At 37.4% G+C, this 16,898-nt stretch overlaps 1 protein-coding gene and 1 long non-coding RNA gene across 4 annotated transcripts; both read right to left on the bottom strand.

Annotated features, from left to right (window-relative positions):
* Window positions 1-2,214: 2,214 nt before the first annotated feature.
* LOC127143214 (uncharacterized) lies at window positions 2,215-5,466 on the bottom strand. 3 transcript variants are annotated; one of them, XR_007814472.1, is made up of 3 exons: window positions 4,921-5,466; window positions 4,322-4,435; window positions 2,215-3,900 (listed from the first exon to the last, which is right to left on the bottom strand). It is a non-coding gene; the product is annotated as an uncharacterized LOC127143214 (long non-coding RNA). The 3 variants fall into 3 exon arrangements; XR_007814473.1 differs by having other exon boundaries at window positions 4,322-4,397; XR_007814474.1 differs by having other exon boundaries at window positions 4,322-4,359.
* A 5,001-nt stretch (window positions 5,467-10,467) lies between these two features.
* On the bottom strand, window positions 10,468-15,429 carry tti2 (TELO2 interacting protein 2). The gene is made up of 10 exons (XM_018664409.2): window positions 15,268-15,429; window positions 14,185-14,662; window positions 13,909-14,105; window positions 13,586-13,643; window positions 12,883-13,011; window positions 12,642-12,734; window positions 12,236-12,429; window positions 11,958-12,101; window positions 11,222-11,381; window positions 10,468-11,095 (listed from the first exon to the last, which is right to left on the bottom strand). The coding sequence occupies exons 2-10, from the start codon at window positions 14,659-14,661 to the stop codon at window positions 11,009-11,011; spliced, it is 1,539 nt and encodes a 512-aa protein (XP_018519925.1). The 5' UTR covers window position 14,662; window positions 15,268-15,429; the 3' UTR covers window positions 10,468-11,008.
* Between the last annotated feature and the right edge of the window lie 1,469 nt (window positions 15,430-16,898).

Raw genomic sequence — 16,898 nt, 5'->3', positions numbered from 1 at the left:
GACAACAGAAGTAATTAAATGCTGTTAAAGATGTTTAGAGATGTATATGACTTTAATAAACATATCCTCATGTGTGCTCATCACTACATTAAATGTGGGGTGAGAGAATAAAAGAGTGTCTCCAAGTGGTCAAACATTTGTTGTTATTACTGTGGTTTGTTAAACGTATTCTGGAACAGAATCATTAAAGTTTTGCAGTTTAACTTTTGAGTTGAGTCTGTCTATTTTCATGTGTTATCACAAAATGATGAACCATTAAAGTGGTTAAAAGTCGTAACCCTAACCCCAACCTCTGGCTAAACACCACAACCCTAACCCTAACCTGTGAGCGAAATCCGTAACCCTAACCCTACCCTAACCCTAACCCTAACCTGTGACGAAAATCTGTAACCTTAACCCTAACCTCTGGCTAAAATCCGTAACCCTAACCCTAACCTATGAGCGAAATCCGTAACCCTAATCCTACCCTAACCCTAACCCTAACCTGTGACCAAAATCTGTAACCCTAACCCTAATCTCTGACTAAAATCCGTAACCCTAACCTCTGACTAAAATCTGTAACCCTAACCTGTGACCAAATTCCGTAACCCTAACCTCTGACCAAAATCCATAACCCTAACCCTAACCTGTGACTAAAATCCATAACCCTAACCCTAACCTCTGACCAAAATCCGTAACCCTAACCCTAACCTCTAACTTAAATCCACAACCTTAACCTATGACCAAAATCCGTAACCCTAAACCTAATCTCTGACTTAAATCCACAACCTTAACCTATGACCAAAATCCATAACCCTAACCCTAACCTATGACGAAAATCCGTAACCCTAAACCTAATCTCTGACTTAAATCCACAACCTTAACCTATGACCAAAATCCATAACCCTAACCCTAACCTCTGACCAAAATCTGTAACCCTAACCTCTGACTAAAATCTGTAACCCTAACCTGTGACCAAATTCCGTAACCCTAACCTGTGACTAAAATCCATAACCCTAACCCTAACCTCTGACCAAAATCTGTAACCCTAACCTCTGACTAAAATCTGTAACCCTAACCTGTGACCAAATTCCGTAACCCTAACCTGTGACTAAAATCCATAACCCTAACCCTAACCTCTGACCAAAATCTGTAACCCTAACCTCTGACTAAAATCTGTAACCCTAACCTGTGACCAAATTCCGTAACCCTAACCTGTGACTAAAATCCATAACCCTAACCCTAACCTCTGACCAAAATCCGTAACCCTAACCTCTGACTAAAATCTGTAACCCTAACCTGTGACCAAAATCCGTAACCCTAACCTCTGACTAAAATCTGTAACCCTAACCTGTGACCAAATTCCGTAACCCTAACCCTAACCTCTAACTTAAATCCACAACCTTAACCTGTGACCAAAATCTGTAACCCTAACCCTAACCTCTGCCTAAACACTACAACCCTAACCTAAAATTTGTAACCCTAACCCTAATCTGTGACCAAAATCCATAACCCTAACCCTAACCCTAACCTCTGGCTAAACACTACAACCCTAACCTAAAATTTGTAACCCTAACCCTAACCTGTGACCAAAATCCATAACCCTAACCCTAACCTGTGACCAAAATCCATAACCCTAACCCTAACCTCTGACCAAAATCTGTAACCCTAACCTCTGACTAAAATCTGTAACCCTAACCTCTGACCAAAATCTGTAACCCTAAACCTAACCTCTGGCTAAAATCCACAACCCTAACCCTAACTTCTGGCTAACAGCAGTAACCCTAACCCTAATCTCTGGCTAAAATCTGTAACCCTAACCCTAATGTCTGGCTAACATCCATGACCCTAACCCTAACCTCTGGCTACAAGTGGCATCTGGCTAAAAATATTTATGTTCATACAATATTTAACAGACCAACAAAATATTCAGGATTCAGAAGTATTTATTTGAACAAATATTAAAATGACAAACACAAAATCTGCGTTTAGCCAGAGGTTGGGGTTAGGGTTACAGATTTTCGTCACAGGTTAGGGTTAGGGTTGTGGTGTTTAGCCAGAGGTTGGGGTTAGGGTTACGACTTTTAACTACTTTTCTGCATTTATGCATAACAGAATCATTTTGTGATAACACATGAAAATAGACAGACTCAACTCAAAACTTTATTGATAAACTTTATTGATTCTGTTCCAGAATACGTTTAACAAACCACAGTAATAACAACAAATGTTTGACCACTTGGAGACACTTTTATTCTCCCACATTTAATGTAGTGATGAGCACACATGAGGATATGTTTATTAAAGTCATATACATCTCTAAACATCTTTAACAGCATTTAATTACTTCTGTTGTCCTCTTCAGGTGATGCAGTCTCCTCCTCCTCGTCCTGCAGAGACAGAACATGAATGTCACAGAAACTGTCCGAAGCTTCAAGTCCTGAAAGTTTATTACAAGTATAATTAAAGAAAAATAAAGTTTAATTATACCTCAAATGCCTCTGTTACTACAGCTAATTTTCCATATTTTTCTTGTTTGTAATATTACAAATTAGCTGTTACATTTGAGAGACAATAACATTTTCTAAAATTCTTGACACCTTACTATACTATGACATTTTTTGATGTTTTACTGTACTATGAAATTTTTTGTCAATTTTTGACGCCTTACTATACTATGACATTTTTTTGACCATTTTTGATGCCTTACTATACTATGACATTTTTTGATGGTTTTTGATGCCTTACTATACTATGACATTTTTTGATGGTTTTTGATGTCTTACTATACTATGACATTTTTTGACCATTTTTGATGCCTTACTATACTATGACATTTTTTGATGGTTTTTGATGTCTTACTATACTATGACATTTTTTGATGGTTTTTGACACCTTACTATACTATGACATTTTTTGATGGTTTTCGATGCCTTACTATACTATGACATTTTTTGACCATTTTTGATGCCTTACTATACTATGACATTTTTTGATGGTTTTTGATGTCTTACTATACTATGACATTTTGTCAATTTTTGACACCTTGCGATACTATAGAATTTTTTGATGGTTTTTGACACCTTACTATACTATGAAATTTTTTGTCAATTTTTGACGCCTTACTATACTATGACATTTTTTGATGTTTTACTATACTATGACATTTTTTGTCAATTTGTGACGCCTTACTATACTATGACATTTTTTGACCATTTTTGATGCCTTACTATACTATGACATTTTTGGTCAATTTTTGACAACTTATGATAGTATGAAATTTTTTGATGGTTTTTGATGTCTTACTATGCTATGACATTTTTTGTCAATTTTTGATGTCTTACTATACTATGACATTTTTAGATGGTTTTTGATGCCTTACTATACTATGACATTTTTTGATGGTTTTTGATGTCTTTTTTTGACCATTTTTGATGTCTTACTATACTATGACATTTTTTGATGCCTTACTATACTATGACATTTTTTGTCAATTTTTGATGCCTTACTATACTATGACATTTTTTGATGGTTTTTGATGTCTTACTATACTATGACATTTTTGGTCAATTTTTGATGCCTTACTATACTATGACATTTTTTGATGGTTTTTGATGTCTTAATATACTATGACATTTTTTGATGGTTTTTGACACCTTACTATACTATGACATTTTTTGATGGTTTTTGATTTCTTACTATACTATGACATTTTTGGTCAATTTTTGATGCCTTACTATACTATGACATTTTTGTCAATTTTTGACAACTTACGATAGTATGACATTTTTTGATGGTTTTTGATGCCTTACTATACTATGACATTTTTTGATGGTTTTTGATGTCTTACTATACTATGACATTTTTTGATGGTTTTTGATGCCTTACTATACTATGACATTTTTTGATGGTTTTTGATGTCTTACTATACTATGACATTTTTTTACCATTTTTGATGCCTTACAATACTATGACATTTTTTGATGGTTTTTGATGTCTTACTATACTATGACATTTTTTGATGGTTTTTGATGTCTTACTATACTATGACATTTTTTGTCAATTTTTAAAGCCTGACTATACAATGACATTTTTTGGTGGTTTTTGATGTCTTACTATACTATGACATTTTTTGATGGTTTTTGATGTCTTTTTTTGACCATTTTTGATGTCTTACTATACTATGACATTTTTTGATGCCTTACTATACTATGACATTTTTTGACCATTTTTGATGCCTTACTATACTATGACATTTTTTGATGCCTTACTATACTATGACATTTTTTGATGGTTTTTGATGTCTTACTATACTATGACATTTTTTGATGGTTTTTGACACCTTACTATACTATGACATTTTTTGATGGTTTTTGATGTCTTACTATACTATGACATTTTTTGACCATTTTTGATGCCTTACTATACTATGACATTTTTGGTCAATTTTTGACAACTTACGATAGTATGACATTTTTTGATGGTTTTTGATGTCTTACTATACTATGACATTTTTTGATGTCTTACTATACTATGACATTTTTGGTCAATTTTTGACAACTTATGATAGTATGAAATTTTTTGATGGTTTTTGATGTCTTACTATGCTATGACATTTTTTGTCAATTTTTGATGTCTTACTATACTATGACATTTTTGGTCAATTTTTGACAACTTATGATAGTATGAAATTTTTTGATGGTTTTTGATGTCTTACTATGCTATGACATTTTTTGTCAATTTTTGATGTCTTACTATACTATGACATTTTTAGATGGTTTTTGATGTCTTACTATACCATGACATTTTTTGATGGTTTTTGATGTCTTACTATACTATGACATTTTTTGATGGTTTTTGATGCCTTACTATACTATGACATTTTTTGATGGTTTTTTGATGTCTTACTATACTATGACATTTTTTGATGGTTTTTGACACCTTACTATACTATGACATTTTTTGATGGTTTTTGATGTCTTACTATACTATGACATTTTTTGATGGTTTTTGATGTCTTACTATACTATGACATTTTTTGATGGTTTTTGACGCCTTACTATACTATGACATTTTTTGATGGTTTTTGATGTCTTACTATACTATGACATTTTTTGATGGTTTTTGATGCCTTACTATACTATGACATTTTTTGATGGTTTTTGATGTCTTACTATACTATGACATTTTTGTCAATTTTTGACACCTTGCGATACTATAGAATTTTTTGATGGTTTTTGACACCTTACTATACTATGAAATTTTTTGTCAATTTTTGACGCCTTACTATACTATGACATTTTTTGATGTTTTACTATACTATGACATTTTTTGTCAATTTTTGATGCCTTACTATACTATGACATTTTTTGATGGTTTTTGATGTCTTACTATACTATGACATTTTTTGACCATTTTTGATGCCTTACTATACTATGACATTTTTTGATGGTTTTTGATGTCTTAATATACTATGACATTTTTTGATGGTTTTTTGACATCGTCTTACTATACTATGACATTTTTTGATGGTTTTTTGATTGTCTTACTATACTATGACATTTTTTGATGGTTTTTTGATGTCTTACTATACTATGACATTTTTTGATGGTTTTGATGCTTACTATACTATGACATTTTTTGATGGTTTTTGATGTCTTACTATACTATGACATTTTTTGATGGTTTTTGATGTCTTACTATACTATGACATTTTTTGACCATTTTTGATGCCTTACTATACTATGACATTTTTTGATGGTTTTTGATGTCTTACTATACTATGACATTTTTTGATGGTTTTTGATGTCTTACTATACTATGACATTTTTGTCAATTTTTGACACCTTGCGATACTATAGAATTTTTTGATGGTTTTTGACACCTTACTATACTATGACATTTTTTGTCAATTTTTGACGCCTTACTATACTATGACATTTTTTGATGTTTTACTATACTATGACATTTTTTGATGTTTTTACTATACTATGACATTTTTTGTCAATTTTTGATGCCTTACTATACTATGACATTTTTTGATGGTTTTTGATGTCTTACTATACTATGACATTTTTTGACCATTTTTGATGCCTTACTATACTATGACATTTTTTGTTTTGATGCCTTACTATACTATGACATTTTTTGATGGTTTTTGATGTCTTACTATACTATGACATTTTTTGATGGTTTTTGACACCTTACTATACTATGACATTTTTTGATGGTTTTTGATGTCTTACTATACTATGACATTTTTTGATGTCTTACTATACTATGACATTTTTGGTCAATTTTTGACAACTTATGATAGTATGAAATTTTTTGATGGTTTTTGATGCCTTACTATACTATGACATTTTTTGATGGTTTTTGATGTCTTACTATACTATGACATTTTTGTCAATTTTTGACACCTTGCGATACTATAGAATTTTTTGATGGTTTTTGACACCTTACTATACTATGAAATTTTTTGTCAATTTTTGACGCCTTACTATACTATGACATTTTTTGATGTTTTACTATACTATGACATTTTTTGTCAATTTTTGACGCCTTACTATACTATGACATTTTTTGACCATTTTTGATGCCTTACTATACTATGACATTTTTGGTCAATTTTTGACAACTTATGATAGTATGAAATTTTTTGATGGTTTTTGATGTCTTACTATGCTATGACATTTTTTGTCAATTTTTGATGTCTTACTATACTATGACATTTTTAGATGGTTTTTGATGCCTTACTATACTATGACATTTTTTGATGGTTTTTGATGCCTTACTATACTATGACATTTTTTGATGGTTTTTGATGTCTTACTATACTATGACATTTTTGTCAATTTTTGACACCTTGCGATACTATAGAATTTTTTGATGGTTTTTGACACCTTACTATACTATGAAATTTTTTGTCAATTTTTGACGCCTTACTATACTATGACATTTTTTGATGTTTTACTATACTATGACATTTTTTGTCAATTTTTGACGCCTTACTATACTATGACATTTTTTGACCATTTTTGACGCCTTACTATACTATGACATTTTTGGTCAATTTTTGACAACTTATGATAGTATGAAATTTTTTGATGGTTTTTGATGTCTTACTATGCTATGACATTTTTTGTCAATTTTTGATGTCTTACTATACTATGACATTTTTAGATGGTTTTTGATGCCTTACTATACTATGACATTTTTTGATGGTTTTTTGATGCCTTACTATACTATGACATTTTTTGATGGTTTTTGATGTCTTACTATACTATGACATTTTTGTCAATTTTTGACACCTTGCGATACTATAGAATTTTTTGATGGTTTTTGACACCTTACTATACTATGAAATTTTTTGTCAATTTTTGACGCCTTACTATACTATGACATTTTTGGTCAATTTTTGACAACTTATGATAGTATGAAATTTTTTGATGGTTTTTGATGTCTTACTATACCATGACATTTTTTTGATGGTTTTTGATGTCTTACTATGCTATGACATTTTTTGATGGTTTTTGATGTCTTATTATACTATGACATTTTTTGATGTCTTACTATACTATGACATTTTTGGTCAATTTTTGACAACTTACGATAGTATGAAACTTGTTTATGGTTTTTGATGTCTTATTATACTATGACATTTTTTGATGTCTTACTATACTATGACATTTTTTGATGGTTTTTGATGTCTTACTATACTATGACATTTTTGGTCAATTTTTGACAACTTATGATAGTATGACATTTTTTGATGGTTTTTGATGCCTTACTATACTATGACATTTTTGTCAATTTTTGATGTCTTACTATACTATGACATTTTTTGACCATTTTTGATGCCTTACTATACTATGACATTTTTTGATGTCTTACTATACTATGACATTTTTTGACCATTTTTGATGTCTTACTATACTATGACATTTTTTGATGTTTTTTGACACCTTTCTATACTATGACATTTTTTGAAGGGGTAAACTTTCCTAGGAAGGCTGATTAGTGTGATATAATAGGAGCACACTGTCTGGCCCCCCTGTCTGGCCCCCCTTTTTAAAGTTGGTGACAACCACCCCGGTCTGCCACTCCCCAGGTACTGTCCAGAGCCTTCAGCATCTCAGGACAAATCTTGTCCACACCTGTTGCCTTGCCACTGGGCAGCTTCTTAACTACCTCGGCAAACTCTGCCGAAGATATGGGCAGGCCCTCTTATTCACAGGTGAAAACTGCAATACAGTGAAGGTCAGCAAGGAATTCGTGTGTATTGTACAGTGCTGGTCTGACTGGCTGTCTGCAGTCCAGGTCTTGATCTGGATCTTTGTCCACACTGGAGACAGGAGGAGTCTCCTGCTGAACCAGACTGGTCCCAGTCTGAGGTGATGCACTGTCTGTAGAACCAGTGTCCACAGCTGGTAGAGACTGGATCCTTCAGGACGTCCTGACACAAAGAACAGCAGGGCAGCTGCTCCTCCACAGGAACACCACTCCTCTCCATCTCTCTGTGGACATGAACGCAACACTATTTAAATAAAAACCAGATTACTTCTGTGATCTACTTCTTTTGTACTTGACTGATGCTGCTGCCCTATCCCCTTTGCTGCTGTAACTCTGCACATTTCCCTGCTGAGGGATTAATGAATCTTATCTTGACTAACGTTATTAGGTAAGACACAAAGTTTTGTTCTGACAGCTTAAAAATTAACAATAACTAGTTAACAGCAATCAGCTGTAAAATCACTGTAAGTCTCCTGGCTGTGTTCACATCCATGACCAACTTTAAAATAATAGGTGAATCTGGTTCAGTTTCAGATCTGGCCTTTTGCTGTTCTGCAAAGAGAGGGGGATACAGCCTTCTACACAAACTGGCAAAAACAAGTAGCTGAGCAACAGTATTACATGAGTCAGAGGTGAAGACTTTGTCCAACAGTGGGTCAGATTCTCTAGTGTTCATCCATTGATCAGTGATTTGGTAAAATCCAGTCTGTTGTACAAACAGTAGAAAGAGTGTCTTACTTTATGTCTGTGGGTTGAGGTTCATCACTGAAAACTGGATGATCTCCTTTGGACCAGTCACTCTTCATAGACACAGAGCTGAATACTGGAGACTGATACTTTGTCCTCGTCTTCCTCCAAATCACTCATCTTTTTTAATTTGAGAGGTAAACCTGAAACACTGGAGACACACAATATAATGAACCCAGTCAGGACTCCTCTAAGGTTAGCAGCTTCTTATTTATTTGTTAAATTAAAAACCATGTGTAGTTTCTAGTCATAAACAAAGGGTTAGAGTCGGTATGTGGTTCCACTGAGGAGGGAGAAGCAGAGGAAAAAACTGAAGACAAATTTCTGGATCACTAGAACAAATTAAACAAAGTCAGTGGGTGAAAATATTCACATTCAGTGTGAGAACAACCCTCAGCCAGGCTTTGACTATTGTTATATGGTCTGATGTGAAATGCACTGCAACACACTGTACTACAATACAATAATAAAGCTTATCCTGGAGATTCTGCTCTGTCCTCATCTTCCTCTGCAGTCAGTCGGTCTGAGACATAAACCACCAACACTGACTGAGAGCTCAGAGACAGGAATCAGGTTCAATGTTCAAGAGTCATAAACCAAGACTGACAGACCAGAAAGTCACAGAGGTCATCAGTCCACCTGATTAATCAGCATCAGCATCACAGAGACTGAGAGTTTACCAACATGTCAAACTACTTTTATAGTAAAAGTATAAGTTAACTAATTAAGCACATTGATACTTTAACTGCATTAGATACTTTTACGACTGATACATTGACTGCATGAAGTAATTTTACTGTCAAACTATAACTGCACAAACTGTGGGTAAAGTGATAGTATAACGAAATGAAATACTTCTATTGACATACTTTAATCACACGAATTACCTGAACTGTTTCACTGTGAAGTACTTTTACTTTTGTGCTTGATCTACATATACTTATCAATGTACTTCTTGATACAGATATCAAACAAAAGTCCTCAGCAGAGGTGGTGCCCAATCAACAAACTTACTGTCAGACTGTAGTGCAGTACTTTTACTACTGACACTTCAACCACATGAAATACTTTTACTTTACATGAAGTCATAAAATTGTCACAGTCCAGTAAATCAGCTCTGTTTCAGGTTTATACACAACTCAAAAATAAAACATAACACACGTTCTGTGGTGTGTGAGATATAAATAAATGTCAGTCAAAACTCACCAGAGTCCAAGGCGTCGTCTTCAGTTGTGATGATACGAGACAAAATAAAGTAGCGACTCTTTTGATTTGAGAAGCTGGAAGCAGATAATGAACAGACACAGTCAAACAACATGAGACTGATGCAGAAATCACCAACAGTGTGAGGACGTCACCATCTGTGTGTGTTTACAGGAGCAGAGGTGAAAACTGAGACAAGGACAAAATATTTTATTATCAGTTTAGAGAAAAAAACTCTGAAACACCTGCAGACTCAGGCCTTTAATCTCTCCACAAATTCATCACTGCAACAAGTCACCAGTTCATTAATTATTTAACTGATTAGTCAGACGGCAGCTCATTTTATATTTATAGAGTTTGAACTTATCCATTTATACAGCAGCTTTAAACACGGAGCTGAACATGAAGTGATGTTATTATGTTTATGATGCAGCTGATGTGGAAGTGAAAGATGATGATATTCATCAGTTAAAGTTTGTGTCCGACTCTGATTCATCAGTTTGTCTCTTCAGTTTTCTTCTCGTCATTAAACCTCAGACACTGATTCTGATTCAGCAGGAACCTCAGAGCAGAGAAACACCAACAGGAAGCTGCTGAGAGACGCACTGAACACCAGCTTTGATGACAGGAAGTACAACACCAGACTTTTATTTTGAAATTCTCTCTCGTGCAGCTTCAAATGTCCCAAACACCAACATCAGCAGAATCTCCAACCTCTGCTCTGATTCGTCTGCAGACAGCAGCTTCACTCCGTCACAGTCCAACTGCCAGGTGCTCCAGGTGTGCGTCACCTCTCTGTCGTCACGGTTACAGTCGCCAGGCAGGCGAGCACGTCGGGGCTGCAACAGCTGCTGTCGACCTGCCGGAGGAGAGGCTGACAGACAGACAGGTAGAGAGAGAGAAACAGACAGGTAGATGAGTGTTGGGTCTGAACAGAAACAGCTGAACCTGCAGCCTCTGACATCATCACAGGTGAGACCGTCAGCAGACGTGAACTCACCTGTAGTTTTCCGTGCAAGCAGGCGTCCAGCAGTTTGACGCAGAGCGCGGTTCGATCCATCAGCTGCTGTCGGACGGAATCACTGAGATCAGAGTCCGAGCAAACATCAACCAGCAACCGCAACAGGCGACACAGCAACGCGTTGACTCGACAGCCCATCCTGCAGAGAGAGTTCAGAGCATCAGCAGCAGCTTGGTTTGTCCACCAGAGGGCAGAGCTGAGCTTCACTGTTTCACTCCAGGTTTCCACTCAGTCTCATCTGGACAGAACTCATCACTTACAGAAACAAAAGTGTTTTTATTTTAAAGGTTTATTAAAATCTACACGACTTCTTTAACATGGAGAAAGATGAAGGTTGAATCAAAGGCATCTGGATTTCTTTTAGGTTCTTTGAAGAAGTTTTTATCTGATCCAGATCCTCATCAGTCCACCTTAGACTGTTACTGGTTCTTTTTCATCAATAAACAACTGAAGGTTTTAACTTATCATTTATAAAAAGAATAAATTCAAAACAGAATCAGAACTGATTAACACTCATTGGTCACTTATTAGGTACACCTTTCTAGTTCTGGGTTGGACCCTCTTTTTCCTTCAGAACTACTGCAACTAATTCTTTGTTGCATAGATTCAGCAAGGCTCCGAGACTCTGGTCCATAAAGACGTGTCTCCAGAGACAAAATGAATTTTAAGGATTAAGGATTTTTTGAGGCCTGCTCAGGGAAGGGTTTGTTCAGACCGTGGCCAGGCTGCTCTGGTGGTTTTCTCCAGGACCTCCAGGATTCTCAGTCTGTTCGTCTCTTCAGGTGGATCTCTGATCTCCAGGTATCCCAGCACCACCCGCTCCACCCGCCGCAGGTGTCTGCACACTGCCACTCCCATCCTGTAACCAAACACACAAAACAAACGCACCCTGAGACTGTGAGGCTCCAGCAGCAGGAAATGAATGGATGAATCCAACAGTTAAAAAATAATCCATTCATTTTTGATGAGTTCAGACTCACCTGATAAACTCACCTGTCTATGTAACCTGGCAGGGCGGAGGCGTAGACTCGTCGCAGCGCCACTTTGTGCTCCGCCTCCATGTGAGTCAGGACCAGACGCAGCACGTCGTCGTGGCGACAGGGCTTCCTGTGGGCGGAGGAGGGGCCGAGCGAGGAGGGGGGTTTCTCCAAGACCAACAGCAGGTCCAGCAGACAGGACAGGACCAGCTGCAGAGACAGAGTCCGGGTCAGACCTTTACTCTGGACTTGTACTTTACTTGAGTATTTTCTATAGTTTTTATTAATTACACAAAATACTTTAACTAAAAATTATGTCTTTTTATCTTTTAACTTTGTAAACAGTCAATTTGTTGTTATTGTGTGTGTGTGTTAATGTGTGTGTTAATGTGTGTGTGTGTGTGTTAATGTGTGTGTGTTACCTGTATGACAGCAGCCTCTGTGGTGTACAGGTGTTTGAATAACGCTTGATAGACGACTTCTGCTCTGTTGAACTGACGGAGATCAGCAGCAGGCTGAACACACACACACACACACACACACACACACACACACACACACACACACACACACACACACACACACCATCGTCATCATCACACACATATTTTCTTGTGTGAACTGGCCGAACAAAGTAAAATAAATGTGTGTGTGTGTTCTTACCGTGTTGAGTACGATGTGGTGCAGACAGCGAACTCCCAGCATGCAGTTCTCTGGTCTGTAGTGGTCACTGAGGAGGAGGGAGGGGGGGAGGAGGCGAGGCAGGTGAGGGGAGAGAGAGGGGCGAGTCACCTGTACAAAACATGAAGCCAGCGTCAGAGGAGACAAACTTCTGACTGAACATCAGGAGGCAAAACAGGAAGTTTTCCACATGTGGATACATCGTCCAGTCGGGTGGAGGAAGTCGCTGACGTCATCAAATACAGTGGGAACATGGGACTTGTTTAAGAGTTCTCCTCCGAAACAAACGGACGCAAAAATGAAAACTGGTAAAACCACTGAATTAAGCAGTTTCACATTAAAAATAACTGTTTCTCTGACACAGGACGACGAGGAGCCGCAGGATCGTCGTCTACATTACCTCAGGTGTTCTGCTTGTTTTTAATGCTGCGTTCAAGCTCCTCTCTGAAGTCTGAATTCCTGAGCTCCAAGAATCCAAGATGGCTGCTCCTCACATCAACAGCAGTGAACACTGATGTTTTTACTGGAGGCTGATTTATCCACAGAAACATTTTAAGAAGTGAATGTTTTAACATCAACAGCCGCCGCTTATTAAAAACTCTGAGTTACAGAGTTAATAATCCGCTGCTCAGAATAATAAACACACAGAGAAATAAAGCTTTTTACTGACTGTGGCTGAACTGACCTGCAGGAGAGTCCATGCAAACACCAGCTTCACTGCTTCACAACGCTGCCATGAGTCCCTGCAACACACACACACACACACACACACACAGTTCAATCCAAGCTACAAATTTAATGACCGAACACGACGGTTTCTCTCAGGACGTGACGACAAACTTCTTCTGTGAAAAACTAACTCCAGTCTGAGCCTCTGAATCAGACGTATCCATCCGTTAGCCTGCGTCATGTCGGAGGGAGGAAGCTGCTGTTTTGTTTTCATTGTGTTACATTGTTCTGTATGAAAAGACTGAAGGAACCACTGCTGTTGACCAAACAGATTCTCACTTGGTGAGTTGAGGCTGCAGGACGTCCAGGACTCCTCCCAGAATCCCTCTGCTCCTCCCTCCCTCCTCCCCCTCCTCGTCCTGACTCCCATCCCCCATCAGGAGTTGGGCAGAGTCTCGCCAGCTGCCCGCCCGCAGCAGCGCCTCCTGCAGGCTCTGCGCCGCCGCCCTGGAGGAGGAGTTGGTCCACGCCTGGTCCTGAACACAGAGCGACACGCTGACTTAAAAAACATCAGTTCACATCTTTGACCTGCGACGTTTTTCCCTCCACACTCACCTGGAAATGCGTCACAGCGAACACACACACAGGTGGAGCCGCCGTCAGCAGCAGACCGGTCCTGTCACCGTTTCCCAGAGTTCCCAGCAGCGCCCTGAGGGCCGAGCAGACCGGGACGGCTCGGGCTGGGACGCCCTGATAGGCTGCAGGCGTCAGGGAGCCGCAGTCGTCCTCGCAGAGCGGCAGAGCTGCTCGACCAATTAGAGCGTCAATCAGAGACCTGTATGCAGACCAAAGCTCCGCCCCCCCGCCCTCCTCATTGGACGGGTCCAGAGAGAGCAGCCAATCAGGATCCGCTGTTAGAAAGAGCCGCTCGACTCGACCGATCAGGCCACTCGCATCCGAGTCTGAGGACGCACCAATCAGCTTCTCCTGCAGCCGAGACAGGAGCTCTGTGATTGGTGGGAGAGGAGGAGAGGGGAGGGGCTTCTCTGAGGAGGAGAGATGAAGGTCATGGAGTAAAGATGAAAGCTCCATCCTGTGGTGGAGAAGAGGAGGGAAAAAGAAAGAAAGAAACAGTTCATCATCAGATAAATTCATATCTCTGTCTTTTAATTGGAGAAATAAAGATGAGTTTATTATTTCAACATGATTATCAAAGTAAATAATAACATATGGAATCACAACATGTCCATCCAAATCCACAAAGAAATACAAAATACATACGGACAGAAACAGGAGCAGTGTGTGGTCATTTTCTCTCTTTGAAGTAGTTTTGTGTCTCTTTGCAGTCAGCATTTGTCTCTTTGTGTAGCTTATTGTTTCTTTGAAGTCATGCTGTGTGTCTTTGATATTTTTCATCTATCTGTCTCTTTGAGCTCGTCCTGTGTCTCGGTTTTTTAAATCTCTGTTTGGTCATCTCTCTTCTCTTTGAAGTCATGTTGTGTCTCTCTTTTTTCGTCTCTCTTGTCGGTTTGTGTCTTTTAACTCGGATTTATGACTCTCAATCTGAACACTTATTTTTCTGTTAGCTTAACGTCAGGTGTCCGCTTGGACTCGTTTACGAAATATTAATATCCCTGTTTGTTTTGTATCTGTTCGTCTGATTTTTATTCAAAACGGAAACGTGAAATGAAAACTGACCTGAAATCAGCCGCTTCACTCACTTCGGTTTATTTTCTTTCATCGACGCGAAGAAACGAGCAGATTTTATTTTAATTTGACACGTAAATTATCTCCTCACGTTGGCAGCAAACAGACTGAAACCTCCGGATGTTTTAAACAGGAGGGACGGTACGTTCGGAGAACACTTCCGGCTGGGTACAAGCTCCGCGGTAAAGGTTCCTACAAAAATCAAACGTAAAAAACCTACAAAAAATATAGTTGGCATTTGATCCTTTTATCTACTAATTTATTTATTTGCTTTATATTCAATGATTAGGCATTTTCCATAAAAAAAATCTTGTGATAATTTTACAAATAAAAGGAATATTACAGGAATATTACAGTCATTCATAACACCTCTCTGAAGGGATTCATGTTTTTGTTTTTGTTTTTTTAATAAGAGAAAAATCTGCAACAACGTCAAAGAAAATAAAATTTAAAAACAAAATGTATTTTTTAAAAAGAGGACTGAGACAGACAACATGTTAGGGGTTTACATGAGTTAATTCTGTCATTCTAATATTTTTTTACCTTAATAATTAATGTATAACTTCTTCCACTGGTGGATTGTTTTGTCACTGTGGATTTCTGTTGATAGAAAACACAGTGAAGAATTTGTGTTATAGTCTTGTGTCTGAAAAATATAATTATGTGATTATGCTGGTGTCATTAAAAACTAAAAAACATGTTGAGGTCACCTCCTCTGTATAAACACGACTGCAGAACAGGAACCATGTTCATACGTGTTGGACACATCAGAGAATCATCTGATATCAAAGTGTAGATGTGACCAACAAACATCAGAGACAGACTGCAGAGGTGTTTGTGGTGATATTAGTGGCAGATTAAAAGCCAATATACACATTTAAAAACTGATTTTTCCCCTCTTGTTTACCATAAATCAGCCTCAGAGATTCAGACTGAACCGTTTCCAACCTGTTTACACAGACACGACCACATCAGAGCCGAAACACAAAGAGTTAAACACCTTTGATGACTGCACACACTCAGATTAGCATGGTATCCACTCAGAGTGTGTTTATTCATATTTCAAAGCAGGAGGAAATGTTTTGAAGCTGTTTGTGTGTGTGGGCTGAAGCTGCTGTGATCTGCTGTCAGAGGATGTTATCAACAGTCGGTTAAAGAGAATATTAACCACACACACGCTGCCAAAACAACGGTTATTTCATCAAATTCAAGTCAAGTTTTGATTTTCTCTGCCTGAACATTCAGCTAGCTGCTGTTAGCAGAACAAACAACAAACATAAGAGTGTAAAGAGCTTAAATACAGGGACTCCCAGGCTCCTTCTGTGAGTTCTGGCGGGAAATCTTTGTGTAAACAGACTTAAAACATCAAACGGACTGAAAACCTTTTAGCATTTATCAGAACAAAATGCTGAGCTATGTGAATTTAAAATTACAAGATGTTTCAACAGTAACTCAGATAAAAAGCAATAATAATACATACAGGTTCATGTTCTTATTAAACTGGGGTTTAGTTTAGATTGGTTTACGTTAGCCAAGAGTTAAAGTTAGCCTTGGATTTGGGTTAGCTTTGGGTTTAGTTTAGTTTGAAATCAGAATTAATTATGACTCTTGATTCAGGTTAG

Source organism: Lates calcarifer, linkage group LG13 (genome assembly GCF_001640805.2).
Source record: "Lates calcarifer isolate ASB-BC8 linkage group LG13, TLL_Latcal_v3, whole genome shotgun sequence".
Taxonomy (NCBI): domain Eukaryota; kingdom Metazoa; phylum Chordata; class Actinopteri; family Centropomidae; genus Lates; species Lates calcarifer.
The sequence above is the reverse complement of the archived record's forward strand: the minus strand, read 5'-3'. Positions and strand labels throughout refer to the sequence as shown.

What these genes read in the sequence shown, in the direction of transcription:
- tti2 (XM_018664409.2), bottom strand. Translation starts at nt 14,661, where the DNA reads ATGGAGCTTTCATCTTTACTCCATGACCTTCATCTCTCCTCCTCAGAG. An exon ending in CTGCAGCCTCAACTCACCAA is followed by an intron (nt 13,644 to 13,908) that starts GTGAGAATCTGT and finishes TGTGTGTTGCAG; the next exon opens with GGACTCATGGCAGCGTTGTG. An exon ending in TTGCATGGACTCTCCTGCAG is followed by an intron (nt 13,012 to 13,585) that starts GTCAGTTCAGCC and finishes TGTTTTGTACAG; the next exon opens with GTGACTCGCCCCTCTCTCTC.